Raw genomic sequence first — 23,362 nt, forward strand, 5'->3', positions numbered from 1 at the left:
CATTATCTGTAAAGTGGGAACATTACTACCTTGGTTGTTTCAAATACTAGGAATAAAATCATAAAACATTTTGCTTTTCAATAAAGAACAGCAGGTTTTTGTTTTTTTTCAATTTCATGTCTCTCTGATACAGGATAACATTTTGGATTCTTATGTTGGAACTTTTAATATAATAGCCCTTAAGTCTGCTTCTTAAACACACCACACACATATTTATTGTAAAGGAGATATGCTTTTGCCATTGGAAAGACTTGAGGATTACATCCCTTCATATGTCAAGAGCACATTTCACACTGTTTTTCTTTCTGTTTAATACAAATGCATTAAAAAGAAAATATCCACACGTGTGACAGAAGTCAATTTTTCCAGGGTTTTGATATTTCATTTTCATGATGCTTTTTCTGATAATTGTAGTTCTGAGTTTTAATTTTTTTCCCACGTGCTTCTTTCAGCCACAAGCCCCAAAACACTGAGCTGACTTCTAACTGTGCCCTGGGATCACTTTGTCTTCAGTTTAGTCTCAGTTTGGAAAAGGAAGTGGTGACACTAAAGAATGTGTCTCTACATGATCAATAATAATAACAACAACAATAATAATAATGTAGTCTGGCTGGATCCTTAGATTATCTAGAGTGGGAAATGCTTAGAGATAGTTAAACAGGTACACAAATGTGTTTCCATTTTGTCTTGACTTGTTTTCCCTTATGCAGACATCTGACAGAGCCACCTTCCTTAAATCTGAAATCTAGTTCCTCAAGGAGCTTGATTCATAGGAGTTGAGATTGGCAGGGACCTCATCTGGCCAGACTCTATATGGGTTCTCCCACTCTTGCTCTGAAATGGAAACTAGGCCACAGAAACCGGCTGATGCTCACCCCATTATGGTTTTAAGATAGAATTGAAAATAAGTGCTAAACTCACCAGAGTGGCAAAGAGATGGTACAAAATGAAATAGATGGCCACCACAGGTGCCCACATGTGTCCCACAGCATTCAAGGTTTGGTCCATCACGTCTACCCATCCTTCCTGGGTGAGGATCTGGAACATGGACATAAATGCCTGGGGAGGAAGACAAGGGAAGTGTGAAACACCAGCTCAGGCGTGCATGTGCATCCATATTAAAACTAGTATGTAATGTTGGAGGACTCTGATCTCAATATTATTGATCTTTATCTGAGTCTTGGGGAAGAACAGCCTTAATTCAACAGATGGGAAAGAGCTGAGAACTAAAGATCCTAAAAGTCTGATATCTAACTTTTCAGTGTGGAAAACTAAAATAATCACCCCGAATTAACATTAGCCTTGTGGGTGGGTAAATACTACTAAGTAAATTTAAAAAAACATGAGGACCTTTTTTTATTTGACTTTCTTTTTTTTTCTTTCCTCTAAGCAAACTAACGATTTAACATTTCCAACAGATAACTGTATTTTTATTTTGCTGCTAAGTGCAACTTATTTTTATAGTGAATTCCATTTGACTATCTAAAGGCATATGAGAATAATAGCCTTAATTTTACTTTTATAGTACCCATCTATCAAATTATTTCAGTTATATTAAAAACACTAGACTCTTTAAGAAAGAAATATTTATTTTTCTTTTCTTTTCTTTTTTTAATAGAGAGAGAGGGGGGCAGAGGGAGAGGCAGAGAGAGAATCTTAAGCAGCCTCTGTGCCCAGAGCAAGCAGGACTTGGGGCTTGATCTCATGACCCTGAGATCATGACCTGAGCTGAAATCAAGAGTGAGGGCCTTAAGGAACAGAGCCACCCAGGCACTCCAAGAAAGAAAGATTTTTAAACATGTTTTTCATAATTTTTTCTGTTTTATTTTCAAGGCACAGAGTCAAGACCATGAAAGGGGCCAAGACGTAAGTAAGTAAGTAAGTAAGTAAATACATGCAGAGCATGCCAACAAATCCAGCCAAGCTAAAAAGACTCATACTTTCTCTGCCAAGATCTTCGGTTAGTTAGTTCCATTCTTACACATTTTTCTTATTAAATATGAGGATGTATAGCTTTGATTTGTGTATACATTAGTGGTCAATATATGTTCCTTAATGAGAATTTATTATGATGATGATGTCTGAAGAAAGTGACAACTGGAATCTAGTGACTCTCTGAAAATGTCTTTATAGGCCTTAGTACAATGAAGATGTAAATTGGACTCTCAGATTCCAAGAAATAAGGTCGAGGATAATACAAAATGGATAGAACCCAAGATAAGAGACCTGTTACACTGATAGAATTTTAGAGACAAATGCACACTACAGATAATCTACTCTGACTCTTTTATTTTTGAAGATAAGGAAAATGAGGCTTAGGATGATAAGGTGATCAGGCCAAAGTCACTCTACTAATGTGTACAATAACAGGTAGCACTGAGTCATTATGACTCTGAAGTAAGTCCTTTTCCAAGTATTGCATTCTATCTGCAGTAAGGTCTTGAAACCACTGCTTTCCAGGCTGCACCCCACACAGTAAACTCTCTTAGCAGTTAGCTTTGCTAGGGACATTTAAATGAACTGTTTTAGAAGTACAACGTTAAATGCCTAGCACATAGTGGGCCCATTTGAACAAAGGAGCAATTAATTGTTAAATGATTCTTGTGCTAGGTTTTCCACGTATCTTTTGTCTTTGTCTGAAACACTTAACATCTCTTTGAGTTAATTTTTCTTATAATCCCATTACCCTACAATGTGTTTTGTTCATGAAAGTACGAAGTAGGCTGTTATTGATGCTTGAACTCAGCATTGCCAAGGACAATATAATGCTTTCATTGCCAGGATGCCTAAGAGAATATTAGCTCTAACTCATCCTAAAAATGCTTCAGAAGATTTTGCAACACATCATTTAACTTCATAAGTATGCCAGCACTTATCATTGATGGCAATTATGTTTTTCTGTGTTTTTTTCTAATATGTATTACATCCAAAGACAAGTTCCAAAGACAATTCATATAAAAATATCAAACTGCTGTATTTTCTTCAATGAAGATGTCACACACCAGTGTGTGTAAATCCTAAAGGCTCAACAGCAATAGGGGAAGATCAAAACACCCACCAGTATAAAGGGAATTTTACCTAACATGGATTCTTTCCCCCAAAATGACAGGCAATCTTGTGATTAAATCCAACATTTATTCTTAGTATCTAGAGACCAAAAAAAATGCAGGTGTACCTTTCAACTGCCTTGGGCACTAACCAAATTAATTTTTTTCATCCATTGCATTAGCTTTCATGAATACTCAGCTATTACACATTCAGTAAATGCTTGGGAACGTGGAACTATGGGATTGTAACCTGTTGCTGGCAGACAAGCAATGTGGGCAAGAACACTGGGGTTATTTTCTACTCTTTTCAGAGTCTCAGAAGAAAAAAATCTCATTTCTGCACAGCTTAGCCACCTGAAAGTGCATGTTGTAAGATGCCATGAATTATATTTGAGAGCAATGCTTTGTTAACAATGTGAATGTTTCTACTTCTTATGTGGATAAACCAATGAAAGGTAACACCATGAAATACTTCTATTATAGGCCGAAAATTAATTTGTGCCTTGCCTGAAGGCTGCTATGTCAGGTTTGTTGAGATTTTATCCAGAAATTTAAATCCCGAAGATTGAGCTGTAACTCAAGTACACTTATATTTATATTGTCCAGAGAATGTGTGTCCCTTGGAGTCTGCTTAGCTTATTTATTTAAACATGGATTATTAGTGGTTTCTGGAGGCTTGATGTGTCAGGAGTTGAGATGAGGAAGAAATGGTTTCCTCTACTAAGAAATTTATAATCAAGAGTGATAGGAAAGGATGAAAATGACCAATTCTAGGAAAAGGCAAAATGGAAAATATGGTGTATAAGAGTACTATTGGTAAAGCCATCAAGGAGCAAGTTAGAAGTACCAATGTATCCCTTTTGGGTGAGGCAAGAACTGTTTGGGGAAAATTATGGCAAGTAATTATCATGATAAAAATGAAGAGAAGTATATGATGGAGAAGAGGGCAAGGAAAAAAGGCCTGGAGGAAGTTGTCTCTTTTCTCTGAGCTACCTATTCTTACATAATGCCAATTTCCTATCCTGTTGACCTCTCTCTATTGGTTTCCACCAGCTCTTTATAAATTAAGAAGCCTAATTTTTTATCTGTCATATATATTTAAGGTATATTCCTCTATCCATTTCTGGTATTTTTTTTGCAAACATGAATTTTAATTTCTTTGTGGTCTAATATGCTTTTTTCTTTTATCTAAGATTAAAAAACTTCTCTCACTGGAAGATTAGACTTAAATGTACTCATACTTTTATGAAGTAGTTTTAGTTTCTTTTTCTTATTATGTTTAACATGCTGAACCAAAAGTCACTATTTAAAACCATCTAAATCTGGAATTTATTTTAGTATAAGAAGTGAGATAAGGATTTTATTTTTTCAAATAGGTGATCAGCTGACTCAGCACAAAATAATTGGAAAAAAAATCTATCTTTTCACTAATTTGGAATACCCCCTTTATTAAATACTGAATACTCATATAATTTCAGTTCCAGGGATCCCTGGGTGGCTCTGCGGTTTGGTGCCTGCCTTTGGCCCAGGGCGCGATCCTGGAGTCCCGGGATCGAGTCCCATGTCAGGCTCCCTGCATGGAGCCTGCTTCTCCCTCTGCCTGTGTCTCTGCCTCTCTCTCTTTCTCTCTCTCTCTCTCTCCTAGTCTCATGAATAAATGAATAAAATCTTAAAAAAAGATTTCAGCTCCATTTCTAAATGTCTATTCTTTTCCATTAATCTATCTCATGTCCAGATTGCCTAACAATTGTACATTCATTTTAATAACTGGTAGGATTCCTAGCTGCTTTTCATAATATTTTGAACTCTTTATTAATTTTAAATATTAATTCCTCAAAACATCTCTTTATTAGAATTCTTTATTAATTTTAAATATTAATTCCTCAAAACATCTTGTTTTATTTGTTGAGATCACATTATTCTAAGAAAAATTGATATTTCTTATTCTCCAATCTCACAGGAATGTTTACCTTTCCATTTATTAAGTTTTTATTCATGATTCTGAACAAATATCTTTTCTTATATAGTTTCCACATATTTCTGGTTAAGATGATTAATATTACTTTTCAAATTTAATCAAGGTGATACCATATCATTAAAATGTTGCATAGTAAAGAAACTTGATGATTGGTTTCTTAATGAATGATAAGCAACAGCTGTATGCCTAAGCATGTTTTTCACTCCTAATTGGTCTTTCATGCTTGTCAATACATTGTTAATCAACAGATTGATAGTCAATCTGTAGACTCTGAAAATATTGTTCACTGTTGAATCCAGTTTTGTTCCCAGATCATACTTCCTCCTCCAGTGCTCCAATGTATGACCACTATGGCAGAGGGAAAATATTCCAGGTCGAGTGGCTCTCTTTCTCACTTTCTGCTAATTGCTCAGAAGTCATGCTCAGTTTCATGTTTATTTGAATCTTTGTTTTCTTACACGATTTTCAGTTTAGTTTAGTTTTGGTTGAGATTTTCTGATTGTTTTTCACACATTTCATTCAGAAAAGAAATAGATACTATTTTTCTCTTCTACTTCTTATAGCTTCCAGATTCTTCTGGTTTTTATCTACTGTTTGGAATAAATTCCACTGTTACACTCCTATAGCTGTTCTTCATTTTTTTAAAATATTTTATTTATTTATTCCTGAGAGACAGACAGAGAGAGAGAGAGAGAGAGAGAGAGAGAGGCAGAGACACTGGCAGAGGGAGAAGCAGGCTCCATGCAGGGAGCCCGACACGGGACTTGATCCCGGGTCTCCAGGATCAGGCCCTGGACCGAAGGTGGCGCCAAACTGCTGAGCCACCCGGGCCGCCCCTATAGCTGTTCTTCCTAAAGCTTTTGATTACCCCAAAACCATTTGATTCTTAGTCTCAGATATTTTTCTTTGGGAGTCTTATCAATTGTTTTAATCTGGACTAATTGCTTTCTAGATCTGCTCCACAGTTGTCAGAATCTTCATTTTTAGCTTTCTTATCTAGATCTTTTGTTCTCTCTATTGTAGTGTCAGAAAGTGATCCCAGAATCTCATCCCCCCTTAATACTTTGCAGAGACAGAAGTATTAGCTGGGGCTATGGGAAGTTATGCTTGGAATATCAAATTTCAGGCATTTCTTCAATTCAGATAGGTCCCAGAAATGTTTATTGCTGCCAGACCTATCAGTCCCTAGGTGTTGGCATCCTCTGATTCACCAGTGCTTCCAGCCATCTCCAAGGTAGGGTAGACAGGCTCATTCTGCTGGTTTTGGTTCTCCGTGTGGAGGGAGAGGACAAGAGGGGCTCTCCTTACCACCGTGCCCCCAGGGCCACCTGTCCCCTCTTGGCTTCTGTTTTCTTCTTTCCTCTTCATACTTGCATTGTGCTAACTTTCTGTTTATTGTGAGAGACAATTCATTTTTGGAAGTTAGGATTATTTTGCTTTCACTCTCAAGCTTTCTTCCTAGCTGGGAAAAATAAAATGGTGAGATCTAGCATTTTATTTTGCCTCTGGTAAAACAGCTGGAACAAGCCACTTCTACACTTGGGGATTTCTCATTGTCTTTTTTCCAGGCCTGTCATGCTCCCATGGCCTGGTCCCCTTAAATTGAGGGAGATGAGTACATGTTTAGGATTTGCTTTTCCAATTTTATTTTCTTTTCAATATCTGGAAAACAGGCTTGAGGCATGAGCCTAGAGAGTTCATCCTCTCTCTATGATATTTTTCTTTCTCTCCCCCTTGCCTCCCTCCTTTCAAGTAGCTGCTATTCAAAGATAATGGTATGAAATTGTGGCCTTGCCTTTGTGTGGTTATTACTGGTGTAATTTTTTCTGGCTGATAATTAGCTGTTTTATTTATTTATTTTTATTAGAGTTAGGTGAAAGCAAAGCAAGAGTATTACCCTGTACTGAAATAAATAGGCTATGTCTTTGTCTAGGCCTTGCAAAGCAATTCATAACCCTTTAAAAAGATATCATGGATGTCCTTTGGTAACTTGATGCCCCAATGTATATTTTGGGTTTTGAGTATGTGTGGGTATCAGTCTAGGTTAAAAAAATAATTAAATAATTTTAAAAAAGTAGGATGGTTAAGTACCTCAAGTTTTGGTCAACATATAGTGAGCAGAATACACAGTATGATCTCATATGTAATATACAAATCTAGATGTTTTCTTGTGTGCCTTAAAATGATTGAAAGCCTATAAAATAAACTTCTTAGTACTTTGGAGACTGGAATGAGGAGGACTGAAGAACTAGGAAAGAGGTAAATATTCTCCTTTGAACTTTTCAAAGTAATATCTTTACTGAGATATATTCTACATATCATAAAATTCATCATTTAAACTGTACAATTAAGTGTTGGGCTGCTGGGTGGCTCAATCAGTTAGGCATCTAACTCTTGATTTCAGCTCAGGTCATGATCTCAGAGTTCTGAGATCGAGCCCTGTGTTGAGTTCCTCACTTAGTGGGGAGTCTGTTGGAGATTCTCTCTCTTCCTCTCTCTCTGCCCCTTCCCCACTAAAATAAATAAATAAATCTTTAAAAAAAATAAAGTCTACTATTAAGTGCTTTTAGTTTATTTGTGGAGTTGTACAACATTACTCAATCTAATTTAAGAACATTATTTCCCTTTTCCCTCAAAAACTATGTACCCATTGGCAGTCACTCCCCATTCCTCCCTCCTGCAGCATTCAGCAACCAATATTCTTTCTGTCTCTATGGATCTGCTCATTCTGCACATCTCCTATAAATGGAGTCATACAATCTGTGGTCAGGCTTCGTCCACAGTGTAGTGTGTTATCAGCACTTTACTACCAACTGATATTTCACTGTAAGGATATACCACATTTTATCTATTCATCAGTTGATGGGTGCTTGTGTTGTTTCCACTTTTTGATTATTGTGAGTAATGCTGCTCTGAACATTCTCATGCAGGTTTCTGTGTGGACATAAAAATTCCCTTTGACTTGATATGCCTTTCACCTTTTGCATTCAAATATATGTAAAAACAGATACTTATTTTATTTTGAAAAAGATACACATCAAACATTTAAAAACTTGGAGAAGAATACCACCCATTTATTTTATCTATCTTTATCTGGTTTCAAGAACTCTTTCTCTATAATAGGTTTGCTTTTGAAATGAAATACACTTGACAGCTTATATAGTGGCTCAACCTTTTTATGGGGAGTGTCCCTGCTGTGTCTTACTACCAGTCAGCCCTAAAATAGAAGACTTGACTTGATGGTATTCACTGAGCATAAAAGTGACACCTCCTTTCGTTTTAATTGCCTTAATTAGTCACCTACTCAATGTCCTTGTTCCTTTTTTCCCCACTCAAATGGCAGTCATATGTTGGGGAGTTTTATCCTCTGAAAAACTCACTAACATCATGATCCTCTAATATTTTGTTTTATATTTTATTTAAAACTTGCCCAACAACTCAAAGCTGTAATATATTTTTTTAAAGATTATTTATTTATTTTAGAACGAGTGGATGAATGGGGTGGGAGAGGCAGAGAGAGGGAGAGAGAATCTGAAGCAGTCTCTGCTCAGCACACAGCCTGACATGGGGCTCATCCCACAACCATGAGACTATGACCTGAGCCAAAACAAGAGTCAGACGCTCAACTGACTGAGCTACCCAGGTGCTCCTAAAATCTGTAATGTTTAAAATGAAATCAATAAATAGTAAATGTTGGACTTACCTAATGTTGGCTGGCAAAATCATGATGACAAGATCAAGGTCTTATGGAGAATTGTGGGGGTGGGGGTGGAAAAAAACAATAAAAATGACACTTCTAATGTATTTTAAAATCTACAGTATATAAAGCTCTAAGAGCAACCACTTACTGTGGCTAAACTAAGTTATCCATAAATAAATACTCTGTGGATTTGAAATCTGGAGTGAAGACAGCGCTGTAATGTCAAAGCCATTGACAGTAGCCATTTCTTTACTTCAGATTCCTCCTTAATGGTCAAGACAGAATTCTGTGGTTCATCAATTTAGTTACACTTTTCCCAGTTCCCCATACTCCATTGCTCTGGTTTTTGGCAGGAAAAATGGCAGCTCCAAGGTGATGTCTGACTCCTCATGGCTATGTCCACCCTTCTGGCTGCTCTAAAGAGAGAGTTACCCCTAGGAAAACAGGATCCCCTCCCCCTGGCTTTCAAAGGTGCCTCAATACCATTCAGGAAGCCTTTTCCCTGTGTTTTGGTGATTCTGTTACTAGCCACAAGCTTTCCAAAACTTCTTGTCATCTGTCATCTAACTTCATCCATCTCATCTTTGCCCTTACCCTCAAGAGATAACCTTCCTAGACGGGAGAGCTAAGAGTGTCGTTTAAAATAGAAGTTGAATGAGCTGAGTATAAGACCTCAACCTGCTCTTGGTGGCAGAGCAGTAAGGCAAAGAACCAAATGTTCAGCTCTGCAGTCACAAGGCCTGTGTGTGAGATTAAATTGCTGACCAGTTTAGTGTCTCTGGGTGAAACAGTTAGCCATCCTGACACTGAGCTTCCTCCAATGTGTGATAGCATCACTCTAAAGACTGTTTTGAGAATCAAAATAAAATATGTGTGAGTACTTTATAATCATGAAAGCACCATGCAAGTAATATTTTTAATAAAAATAAATCTCTCCCAAATGGGATGCCTGGGTGGCTCAGTGGTTGAGCGTCTGCCTTTGGCTCAGGTAATGATCTTGGGTTCCTGGGATCGAATCCTGCATTGGGCTCCCTACCGGGAGCCTGCTTCTCCCTCTGCCTCTCTCTACCTCTCTCTCTGTCTCTCATGAATAAATAAATAAAATCTTTTAAAAAATCTCTCCCATGGAAAAACAACTTTAATAACCCTTGTTTGGATTTCAGAACTTGCATATAGTTTCTAGGACTTAAAACTCTTTATGTTACAATGTGATTCCATTTTTATAAAGTTCAAAATTACATTGGATAAGCTATGTTTTTAAGAATATATGTCCTTTTAGATATGTGATTTTGAAAGTATGACTGTTTGGATGGCATCATTTTATTTTATCTTTGAACTTAATGATTCCCTGGATATCCTCAATAGCTATAAATGTCTCTGTTTTATGATCTATTAATTGGAACTGGCAGTCAATTTGAAAACTTTGTTTTAACACAGTATATTTTCTAGTCCATCTTCCCAGACTATATTTTACCTATAAATTACAGAAAAAGGCTACAGTAAGTGTTTTGTTACTAATAGAGCTGATAAATTGCCTTTTGGTGCTGCTAATTCATCCATGTATTTATTGAATAAACAGTAAAAATCATGTTGTTAGCAAATGGACTGATAACAGACCGCTAAATAAAACAGGAGCTGTGCTTGAAGTTATCACATACATGGAGATCTGAAAACACAATGGGACAGTGACTGGGTTTTGTTGCAGGGCCCTGTTATGGAGAGTTTTGTTACCACTGACTTTTAAATGGTAAAGGTTTTAGACCATGTAGGTCTCTCTTTTTACGAACTCTTTTGGAATTTGAGATTTGTTGAAACCAGTTACCTTTGTTTAATAGAAGTGAAATATTTAAGACATTAATCTCTCTGTAAAATGATTATGCCTTATTCCTTGTCATTGAGAAAGAAATAAAAATTAAAACAAGGTTTTAATTAATTCTGTGACTGCCTTTTATATTGACAAAAAAAGGTCAAGCAGCTATTTGCTTTTTTCCAAAATGAACCCACATTATTTATTTCACTTCTATAATTCCTAAAATGTGCTTGTTGCCAAGCATTCCATTTAAATGAATAAAAAGGGAGGGAGGGAGAAAAAGCCTGTTATTGGTCAAATTTTAGACCACTATGGAAAAGCCTTACTGAATCGAGACTAAGGTAATTGGCCTTAAATGTCAAAATGAGCTTGAATGTAATTAGAAGCAAAGCAGACATCAGAACGTTATGCCTACTCCGGCAGCAAATTACTTTAAGTAGAGCCTACACTTAAATATAATTTCAAGAGTAAAAGGAAGGATGGCAAAAACTCATTTGCAAAAGCCTGTGAATCTTTTTCTAGTCTTAAAAGTGTCTGTAGGTGTATCCAAACATCTCTCTTCTTTCATATGGCCATGCCTGAGTTCACTTTTACACATAATACCATAAATGACAAAGCAGACAAAATCACAGATTTGTAGTCTCCTGGGATTTCTTTCAGGATAAGATCAAAATGACACAATGATAAGGAGAGACACTGAACCATGACTAGCATTTACATGGTGCTTTACAGCTCCTGAAGCAGTTAATTGTCCATTATGCAGAGTAACTTGTACAATAACCCTGTGAATTATTATTACTGTACATATTGTAGCCCCCACTGAAGAGCAGAGCCTTACTGATTGACCTAGGCCTGCAGGGAGCAAATGGTGGTGGTGGCTCTCTAGGCTGGGATCTGTTGCTTTTAAATTCCTGCTGTCCTTTTGAACACTGCAGGTCCAAGACATCCTAAGCTCTAATAATTGATTTCCTTTCATAACTGAAATTACTAAACCAAACAATGTAATATTTAAAACCTTTACCTTCTTTGTCTAACACAGTACTGGGTACATGTCTAAAACTCCATATTATGCTCGATCGATGAATGAAACATAGGATCTTCTATTCCTTGCTAAAAATAGCTCCACTCATTAACATTTTTCCATATGGAAAGGACATAATGTTTTCCTTTTCATGAGAATCTAAAATCACAGAATTTTAATTTGTTTTAATAATAAAAATATATTAATCATTTATTATTTAAATGTTAAAGTTCCTATATTAGGAGCATTTATCTTAAGGAAAAAAAATATTAAGATGAACTGAGTGAACTTAAATTTTTCCCCTAACAATCTTTCTTGCAGAGTATGATATTTTTAGTTGAAAGGTATACTTCCCACCGATTATGTTAAAATAATTTTGAAATGCAACCATCTAGCTGACAGAACAAACAGCTGTGAAAATGATACCTGAGGTTTATGCAAATAGGAAACTTCTGAATTAATTTTCTTCATAGAACAGACTGTCAAGTTTCTGGGAGTATTTATGCCCTATTTCTTAATTAGTGATTTTGCTAATGTCAGTCATATTAAATTTTCATGATATAAATGATGCGTTTCATTGGCAAATATGTGCTACAAAATTGCAGATGAAAGTTGACATTTTACTTTTGGTGCAAAAAAGATTTAGGAATGTATACAAAAGAAACAGGGCTCCTGAAAGGGCTGATGTGTGTCCTGTTGTTAAATAAGCTGGAGATATATTAAGAAAACCACGGAGCCTACACGGGAAGTTTCAGTGTTTTCTAGCTGTTGGTTTGTATACTAATGCTCAAGAACAAGGTTCTTCTATTTGGCTTTGAATAGAAATCAACTATGGTAAGAAAGTGCTTCTAGTTTTGCATTAAAAAAAAAAAAACCCAAACCCTATACTTTAGAAGGACTTTGCCATTGTTTGGCTCTCTTTGACTGGGCTTCGATTTCCCATTTTTCTTCACTAAATTCACAAATAATGGGCTTTACTGCAAATTATATTGTCTCTTCTTCTCTATCACAAACACAGATTTCAAAGCCTTGCTTTTTTCCAGATAGTATTGTTTAGTACTCTGATACCTTCTAAATAGATTTGATAGTTGTTTAGTTGTTCATAAATAAATGTTTAATTGAAATGATCTGACTTTAATAAAGCTGATTTTACATGTCATGAACTAAAATTAGTCTTATTATATGACTAAAATTAGTCTTATTCAACTTTTATGACTCTGGTAAGAATAGATATATAAAGGGGTACATTATCTTTTTTTCTGGGCATTTATGTGTATTTGAAATAAAACTGAATTCAGCTATAAACAGTTTTTATTATGCTTTTTTGCTTAATGTTTTATCATCATCATTAGCATCACGTATGGTTTATCTCATAAGTTAGTCTGTAAAACTATAGTTTTGATAACTGTATGACATGCCACCATATTTAAAACTTTAGTTATTGCATAGTGATTGGACATTAAAGTTGTCTCAAAATTTTCACAATGGTAAAACATGTTACAAAGAGCATTTTTTTGAAGATCAATCTTTGTATGCATCTTTGGTTATTTTCTTGAAGTAGATTTCTAGAAATGCAATCATTAGATCAAAGAGAAAAAAATGCTTTTTGGTGTCTTCATATATAATGAAAAACGGATTCCCAGAAGAGTTACACAAATGTTCACTGCCACGTGCAATATGTAAGAGGACTTTCTGCCAGCAGTGCACATCACCATAAGCCAAAAAAGAAAAAAAAAAAAAACAGATCTTGTCCATTCAACACTTTCTTCCTGACATGCATTATAAATTAACGTTGTATCATCATGTTTTCCTTTGTTCTTAAAAATTATTTATGGACATTATTTTTGACTTGCTTGAAAAGTTAAATTTTTCTTCTTTTAGGCCTAGAAAGTTCTTGACCATCCAAGGTGAAAGATGATATTTTCTCTTTGTTTTTTACATTTTCACACTTCAAATACCCTTGCTGTAATTCATCTGGAAGGTATTTTGATACATAGCACCAGGAGATTCTTGTATTCCCAATATTGTTTGTTTGATAATAATTAGTCTTGTAAGCATTTATTGGGATACATTCTTTGCCAAAGGTATTTTTAGTGCATGTTTGCCTATTCATTTGTATGTTAACCCTAAACAACACTCTTTATTATTGTAGCCTGATACATTTTCTTGTTGGTTCTCACCAATTTTTGATGATGCTCCTCACTGCTTTTTCTTTATTTTATAACATCTATAATGTGGGGAAAATACTTCCTTAATAGGGTGTTTGGGGGATTATATTAGATATATGTGGATATCTATGTGTGTACATGTGTACGTCTTGCTCTCTCTCTTTTTTTTAAAGATTTTATTTATTTATCTGTGAGAGACACAGAGAGAGAGAAGCAGAGACATAGGCAGAGGTAGAAGCAGCTCCAGCAGCTGATGTGGGACTGATCCCGGGATTCTGGGATCACACCCTGAGCCAAAGGCAGACACTCAACCGCTGAGCTACCCAGATGTCCCTCTTGTTCTCTCTTTATGAAAACTTATTGTCAGAAGGCCTCAAATGTAAAAAGTCACATAGACAATTATTACTATTGATAATATTGATAATTTTTTATCACTATTACTATTATCACTATTGATAATAGGGACTATTTTAAAATTATTATTATTACTATTATTACTATTGATAATAATGACTCCAGGGGAAATGTCTTTCTTAAGTTAATCAGGAATAATAATGTTTCTCTACAAAGTAGTTTGTTTTTACTTCATAATCATTTTTTGTCTACCTAAGTCTATATTTGCTAGAAAAACGGGAGTCACACTTGTACGTGAACTCCAGCAAACATGAACGTCCTCGTGGTGCACATCTGTGTTTGGGTTTCATTTCTGCGTTCACCGTAATTTTGTTTTTATTTTCCTTTTAGATTAATTCTCTTAAATTTGGCTTAAATTTATTTGACCTGGCTATAATCCTTAATGGATACATCATGTTCTTTTTGGAATACGGCAAAATACAATAAACATTTCTTTGCATGTCTTGTTGAAATGGCAGCAATTTTAAGACTACTTTAATAATTTTTATATAGTTGAATAATGCAGAAATATATCTTTTCTTATATTCCAATACAGTGTACCCTTTCTTTATTTTGCCATGTCTTTTTATAAGCCCCATTGGTTTTACTATCTCTTTTCACTCAGCCTGAAAAATGTGGCTTATCCAGAGAAAGAATATGTGGTATTGTCTACACTTTTTTGGTCATTTATATTAATATGCATACTTTTCATCAAATTTCTAGTTTTTCTTACAGAAATGTATCCAGTACATCTCATTGGTTTGAAGTGTGATTTTTGTCCTCTGCTCACTGCTTTTTTCCTGGGGTTCTGAATTGAATTAAATGCATATGGAAAACTAAAATAACAACAACAAGAAAATGGAAGCAGTATGACAGACCTAAGCTTGAACTAGCTACCAGGATTCTTTCTATATCTAGTCCCTGTCTCTAGTCCCTGTCTGGCCTATATTATTTTTCCCTTTATATATTGCATAATACAAGATAACAAGATGTAAGCTATTTACTTTCATTTGTCTAATACAGCTGCCCTCATCTCTTCAGTCTGCACACACATGTACTCGGCTCACTCACATGCATATGTAAACTTTATCTCATCATATTTCCTGAAAATTCAGGGTTTTAAAAATTGACTTATAAAGATGTTCAATAAGGCTGGAGAGAGTCGTCTGCAAGGGTAGACACCTCGCTCAGGGCTCATTAACATGCTGGGTGTTATACCCAAAGGGTGGGCAGTGAGGAAGAGTGGATCTAGGCATCACATTAAGTGGTCCTGGGTTTAATCTCATATATGGAATAGTTAATTATAAGTGATTTCAGATGCTGGCAATAATTTGGCAGTTCGTCGTATCTCTCTGATATGTGTGTGTGTATCTGTCTATTACGTATATATACTTATTTGTGTTTTTGTGTAGAGGACTAAGAAGAATATTTAAAATTGCAATTGGGGCTACTATCAAGATCAGGAGAAGTAGCTGACATTCCAGATACATAGAAACAAACACAAAGTTAGTCAAAGAAGGTAGAGGAATATGTCTTAAATGAACAGGACAAAATCACAGCAAAAGAGATAAATGAACAGAGATAAGCAATATGCCTAATAAAGAATTCAAAGTAATGATCATAAAGATATTCACTGGACTTGAGAAAAGATGGAAGATTTCACAGAGACCTTCAAAAAAGAAAGATAGAAAATATAAAAAAATGAACCCAGTCAGAGATGAAGACTCAATAACAGAAATAAAAAATATACTAGAGAGAATCACTAGCAGATTAGAGGATGTAGAAGAACAGATCAGTAATCTGGAAGACAGGGTAATGGAAAGTAACCAAGCTGAAGAGCAAAAAGAAAAAAATAATAATAAAAAAATGAGAATAGACTTAGGGAACTCAGTGACATCATCATGCATAATAATATTTACATTATTGGGATTTTGGAAGAAGAGAAAGAGAAGGGGGCAGAAATCTTTTTTTTTAATTTTTAATTTTTTTTTATTTATTTATGATAGTCACACAGAGAGAGAGAGAGAGAGAGGCAGAGACATAGGCAGAGGGAGAAGCAGGCTCCACGCACTGGGAGCCCGATGTGGGATTCGATCCCAGGTCTCCAGGATCGCGCCCTGGGCCAAAGGCAGGCACCAAACTGCTGCGCCACCCAGGGATCCCGGGGGCAGAAATCTTATTTGGAAAAAATAATTACTGAAATTTCCCCTAATTTGAGTAAGGAAACAGATATCTACATCCAGGAAGTACAGAGAGTTTCTAACAAGATTAATGCAAGAAGACACACAAGACACATAATAATTAAAATGGCAAAAAGTAATGATAAAGAGAGAATTTTAAAAGCAGTAAGAGAAACCCCATAAGGCTATCAACTGATTTTTCAGCAGAAACTTTGCAATCAAGAAGAGACATGATATATTCAAAGCATTGAAAGGATGAAATTCGCAACAAGTAATCTCTACCCAGTAAAGTTATAATTCAGAATAGGAGAGATAAAGAGTTTCTCTTTGTTTAGGCAAACAAAAGTTAAAGAATTTCATCACCACTAACCCAGCCTCACAAGAAACATTAAAGGAAGTTCTTTGAGTGAAAGAAAAGGCTGTAATTAGAAGCAAGAATATTATGAAAGGAAAAAAAATCCTCACAGGTAAATGCTAACATATATAAATGTAGCAGATTAATCACTAATAAAACCACTATGCAGGTGAAAACACAAAAGCAGTAAAATCAATTATACTTATGAAAATCAATCAAGGGATTCACAAAATAAAAGGGTCCTATTTTTAAACTTTCTGTGCAATACAGAAAACTGAGTACTTAGTGTTTATTTTCTAAAGCACCCTTGTACATCGGGCTATCTGATTACTGCTAGGTATTTAGTGTGTCATGATAAGAAGTTGGGTTTTCATGACATTTAAGAACACCCTGACTATACTACTTGTTGACTGCCTATTACATTACAGCTTATTCTTTAAAATATGTACTATTAGTCTTAGTCTATTTTTACTTATGGGGAATTGTAAGTAGTCATGAGAGGATAGTTGAAATGTCTAATTGTAAACTGTGTTTTTTTGTAGGCAAGGCTCAACAAAGTATTTGATAATACAATCACCTTTTCATCAGAAAATATCCTTATAGAAGTTCATCCTGTGGCAAATGTTCCTCATTAATGGCTCTCGTTTATTTTTGAAGTTGGTGGAATGCAGTCAATTGATTATTAAAATAATATTAATGTAACATGGCAATGATTGGTTGGAAAACTGCAAATGAGAAGATTGTTAGAAAAACAAAACATGATAAGGTACAAAAAAGGTACTCTCCAAGAAGTGCTCATCTAGGATTCAGGGTTGGAATATGAGGATGTGTTATTCAAGGAATAATTCTGATAACTGCAGTTCAGTGGGCCAATGATGTCAACACACAACAGGAAAGACAGTCATCTCTGTGTGATTAATGCTGCATTAAATTTCCCTTTATTTATTTATTTTTTAAAATCGTCTTTTAAAAGAAAGTGCACTGAATATTAATTTATCACTATGCCACTGATGAATCACCCACAAAAAGAAATTCAACTAGGAGAGAAAATAGCAATAAAACCCAAACAAAAAACAAACGAAAAATCTTCCAACCAACCCCTCTGATGTTACAGTGGAAAGAGAATAAAGTTAATTTTATAGTTTTGATGGTGAGATGGTTACATTAAGCTATATCACTAAATTACTTTAAATTTTAAAGCAGAGTGCTAGATTCTATGACAGATCTAGATCCAGACAAGGATGGATTTGACCTAAAGCCTTAGATGCAACCAACTTTAAGAGATTGTAGGAGACTTGACACAGTAACACCCACACAGAAAAAATAAAAAATTACCTCCCTTCCTCCCCTGATGGCACTGCAAATTCCTCAATTATAAATTTTTTGTCTTTGGTCAATAAAAATGAATGTTGTTCATTGAAAATAACTACTCAGAGAAGTAATACTTTTTCCAGTGTAACCCTCCTTAAAATAGCTCTTCTTTTATCTTCAGTAAGAAAATAAGAGAGAGTGAAATCTTCAATAGCTCCCCTGTGTCACAATCCCAACCTCTGAAAACACCTTACTGTCTAGCTCCAAACCAACACCATGGTTCCTTTCTCATCCATCCTTCCAGGCCCTGTGATTCTCCCCGTCTCTGATTTACTCATTCTGTCTTCCTGATAAAGGATACTCTCATCTAATGCCATTACCCAAATTCTTATCTGTTGAAACCATATACAGCCCTAAAGACCACTCTTCATAAAGCTTTGCAAACCTCCATCCTTGAAGCAAACTCTTCCTTTTATTAAAATGAGGTGATATTTGTAAGCTCAGTGATTATCACACAGCAGGTTCTCAGAATTTTAAAATTCTCCATAACATCTTTGTTATCATATTTCACCTTCTGGCTTATCTGAGTTCTTTCTTACGTGTCTACTGTGGAATAAGTTGACTTCTTCCTTCCACTCTTGACTATGTTACAAGTTAAAGAGGGCAGTTAGTATGTTTGTTTATGTGTGTATGCCTCATGGTTCCATCACACAGAGGATGTGGGCTGAATTATAAACAACAAAACACATACAATTTACCTAGGATTCATTGTGAATGGATCCATCTGATACTTTGTGGAAAATGGATTTCAATGGTGTAGCAGATTAGAGGAGCATCAACAGGAAGTTACAAGAATCAAGAGAAGATAATATCTGTATGCAAACAAATATGAGGCTGCAGATGGTGAAAGCTGATGTTGGAATGTCCTAGCCTCAGGCTGCACCTCTAGGAAAAAAAGAAATCTATCCATCTCAAAGACAGTCAATGTAATGACTTTTTTTATTCTCAAAAATATATTAGTGAACCTCAGTGTCTGATTATATATAAGAAAAAATGATTTTAAAAACCGTCCAAATTTTGGTTAAAATGCAACAAATGCATTTGGTTAAAATGCATCCTTTTAAGGGCCTAGTTAAGATCCCAAAGAAATAATGGAAACCCTAGGATCAAAAGCTAATAAGCAGTTTGGGTCAAAAAAAGGCAATCTTAGGGGGAATCTATGGTCTCTACTAGATTTCAGTTTTTCATATACTGTCAGGCACAAGGGGCAAAGTCACAGACCCTTGAAAGCTGGAGGCTGCTAACTGAGATACTTGAGTAAGGGTGGATATTCACTGGGCTTTATCAGAGATTGACCAAAAGAATTTCCATGGCAAAAGGAGATCAAAAAGTTTTTGTGTCTTGATCAGGACACACACATATGGAATTCTATTCTGACATACTCAGCACAGGAGAACCATGGGGAATGGATAGACTAGTCAATAAATGATACTGCGACAATGGGTTATCCAAAGGAAATAAAATAAGATTGCTCTCTATCTCACAGCAACCACAAAAATCAATTTAGGTTAAATGAAGAGCTAAATGTTGAAAGCAAAACACAGCCTGACAAGACCAAATGTTGCTGAGTTGTGAAGCAGAGAACATTCTCATGTACTGCTGATAGCAGGTACATTGAAGAAATTACACTGGAATGCACGATTATCAATACCTGCTAAAGTTGAGTTATCTTTATTCTAAGACTCAGTGATTCTATGATTAGCTACATATCCCCCCAAAAACATCCACATGTGCAGAATTTCACATGTGTACAGCTTAATTTGTAATGTTCATAGGAGCACTATTTGGAGTTATAAAATATTATGAGCAACCATCCAAAACCTGCATGCATTAGTTTTATATTTCTGTGTTACAAATTATCACAAATTCAGCACCTTAAAACAATAGTCATTTATTATTTGCAGTTTCTGTAGGTTGAGATGGGGGCACAATATAACTGGGTTCTCTGCTCAGAATCTCAGAAGTCAAAATCAAGGTATAGGCTGGGCTGTGGTCTCATTTGGAATTTCTTCAACCCCCATTCAGATTGTTCTCAAAATTCAATTCCTATGGTTGTAGGACTGAGGATCCTGCATTCTTGAAGCACACAGCCCCTAAAGGCTCAAGTCCTAGCCACATGGCCTTTTAACATGAAAGCTTACGTCATCAAAGCCAACAAGAGACTCTTGCATCAATGCCTCTTCCAAGAGCCCCGTCCCTCTGAGTGGGTCAGGCACATCAAGATAATGGACTTTTTGATGGACTCCAAATTAACTGATTAGTAGCCTATTCACAGAAATGAAATTCCTTTTTTTTTTAAAGATTTTATTTATTCATGAGAGACACACAGAGAGAAGCAGAGAAAGGCAAGGGAGAGCTAGGCTTCCTGAGTGGAGTCTGATTTGGTACTTGATCCCAGGACCCTGGGATCATGACCTGAGCCAAAGGCAGACACTCAACCACTAAGCCACCCAGGTGCCCCAAAGAAGTGAAATTCCACCATATCCATAAGTCCTACTGAAACCCACAAGGAATACACCTACCACATAGAAGAATGGGGAAACTAATTGTGAAGGGATTATATTAATAGTGCATTATAAATATAATGCAATATATAGTTGCATATTAAACTACAAGGGAAAGAAAAAACATGCAGTATAAGTACTCATTGATATAAGTCACAAACATAGTGTTGAAGAAAAAAAAGCAATTAGCAAAAGAAACATTACAGGATGACACCATATAAGGCAGGTTTATTTATTTATTTTTTTTAATTTTTATTTATTTATGATAGTCACACACACACAGAGAGAGAGAGAGAGAGGCAGAGACATAGGCAGAGGGAGAAGCAGGCTCCATTCACTGGGAGCCCGACGTGGGATTTGATCCTGGGTCTCCAGGATCGCGTCCTGGGCCAAAGGCAGGCGCTAAACCGCTGTGCCACCCAGGGATCCCAAGGCAGGTTTAAATTATGCAAAAAGATGTGATTTTCAGTTGATGCCACTATATGCACTAAAAACATAAAGGAATGCACTAAGAATATTAACATCAAATGCAGAAAAGTGTTTCTCCATGGAAAAGGGAAGGGAGGATGAAGAAGGGACACTCAAAGACTTCAGATCACTACCAGCATGCTTATCAAGTTGTGTGTGTCCACAGAAAAATACATTTCATTATTATTTACATACCTTTGCATTTCTGAAATATTCCATGAAAAATTAAAAATACATGAAAAGAATAAAACAAAAACTAATAAAGATTGAGCTAATAACTATACTTTTGAAGATAAAATATACCTTGAATTTATTTGAAATATAGTCAGACTATCTGGCAAAAAATAAAAAAAATTAAGGAGCAAGTTGTTTCTTTCAGTTTCTCAGTAATTCAGTACAACTAAAGGCACGATTAGCCATTTTGGCGGTGAGAGGAGACAGGAAATTTAATTTGTAATTAAGTGTTTTATAGCATTTACTGCTTATATTGTATAACTGTTTTGGGCATGATTTTATAAGTGAAAATTCAACAGAGCAAGTAATTAGCATTTAGAGAATGCAAATTAACATATGAAATACATAATATATTAAAATTCAAGTACCTGTTCTTACAGAGGGTAATGTATTGCTTATGAATTAAAAACTTCCCATTTGTAGAACTGGAGAACAAATGAGGCCTGTACATTACTACTTTAGCGGGAGATTTAAAGGAATAGATTTTGAGCTGGTGAAAGATGTAGAGTGGATGTTTACTGCACATGTTGTAGTAACTTAGAGGCAAGTTATCTGTACAATAAGTGGAGGGATCAACTAAACAAAGCCTTAGTGAAACTGCATGCATAAGCTTTTGCCAGCCAACTACGAGAAACATGCAATTTGCTTTTGTCTTGTTAAAGAAAGATTGGTGGCTCTTGCTTATGTCAACTAGTCCTTATGACCTGTACAAGCTGTAAAAGTTCATCTAATTATCCTCCTTGTAACACAAGCTATTAGTCCCCACAAAACAAAAACTGGGGGATATCTTGCCTCACAGTGGGGCTTGATCTTCCTTGGGATTTGTCTTAGCAGGGAAGTGTCTGTTTGGTCCAAATTCTGAGAGGAAGTTCTTGGTTGAGATAACAAAGCTGTTTTGTTAAATTCTATCAATATATCCTCCTTCGCTCCCCTCGCCCAATAACAAATTTCAAGCTTCTCTTCCCCAAATCACAGGACTGTATGCTGAGGTTCCACTCATTGTTTCTGCCCTGACTACTTCCTGATGCTTTGGATCCCATGGCATTGGCATCCTGGTTAATGCTTTGAGAGAGGAGAGCACAAAGCTGACACCCTCAAGTTCTCGTGGTCTTGTGGAGGCAAAAGAAGCTTGCATAAATGTTGATGGTGGGTGGTATAACAGAAAGTGAGCTCTGCCACAAAAGAGGGAGAACAGGAATCCACTCTGTTCCAGGCCCTTTGCTGGCTGCTCTGCAGCTACTATGTGGACAAAGAGCTGGGGCCCAGATGCCTCTGTTAGGAGAGATTAAACACCAGCCCTCCTCCTAACACACGTCTATTTACACACTCTGTTTGCACCAGATGTATAAAAGCTTTGGAGATGAAAGATGCGAGAGAGAAATTTTGTCCAAACTCTGGGTCTGACCATTGTAGTGATTTTGTGCTTGTTTCTCCAACAGCCATTCCTTCCCACATGATTAAGCTAAGCCAATCCTGTTGACTCTGGTCATCTGGTCAATGATTCCTTTAGAAATGACCAAGTTACCTGATCCTGTCAGTGAGTGATGACAGCAAGTTTGCTGGGGCAAGTGGAAAATGGTACTGGGAAAGGTGTCCTTGCTCCTAAGAAGGAGACCTGGGTGGAGATGACCCTCTTTTTCCTCGAGATTTTCTCAAAAATTCTGGAAATGTTGCATCCATTTTGCTAACACTGTTAGCATCTGTTTTGTGTTGAAGACAACACATCAAGAAAGCAACTGTGGTAGTTTGCTTGGACTGCCTTTGACAAAGCACCAAAACTGCGTGGCTTAACACAAGGGAATTTATCATGTCACAGCTCAGGAGGGTGAGGTCAGAGTGTTGGCAAGACCATGCTCCCTCTGAAGGATTCTCACAGCCTCTTCCAGCTTCAGGCAATTGCCAGCAATCATGGGAGGTCCTTGGTTCGCAGATGCCACTCCAATCACATGGCTGTCTTCTCCATGTGTGTCATCACATCGTCCCCCCTCCATGTCTATCTGTGTCTAGTACCAAATTTCCTCTCTTTATAGACAATCAGTCATGTTGGATCAGGGACCACCCTAATGACCTCATTTTAACTTTATCACCTCTATTTCTAAATAAGGTCACATTTGGGGTACTTCGACATATCTT

The 23,362-nt window shown here is 36.1% G+C and overlaps 1 protein-coding gene across 1 annotated transcript in view; it reads right to left on the reverse strand.

The window, feature by feature from the left end:
- The window catches only part of NALCN (sodium leak channel, non-selective), a 318,102-nt gene that overhangs the window by 124,958 nt on the left and 169,782 nt on the right, over positions 1–23,362 (reverse strand). The window contains exon 14 of the mRNA XM_055335586.1: positions 922–1,059. Coding sequence (XP_055191561.1) covers positions 922–1,059 — 138 coding nt within the window. The remainder of the gene's footprint in view (positions 1–921; positions 1,060–23,362) is intronic.

The sequence above is a fragment of the Nyctereutes procyonoides genome, unplaced genomic scaffold (genome assembly GCF_905146905.1).
Source record: "Nyctereutes procyonoides isolate TBG_1078 unplaced genomic scaffold, NYPRO_anot_genome, whole genome shotgun sequence".
NCBI lineage: Eukaryota > Metazoa > Chordata > Mammalia > Carnivora > Canidae > Nyctereutes > Nyctereutes procyonoides.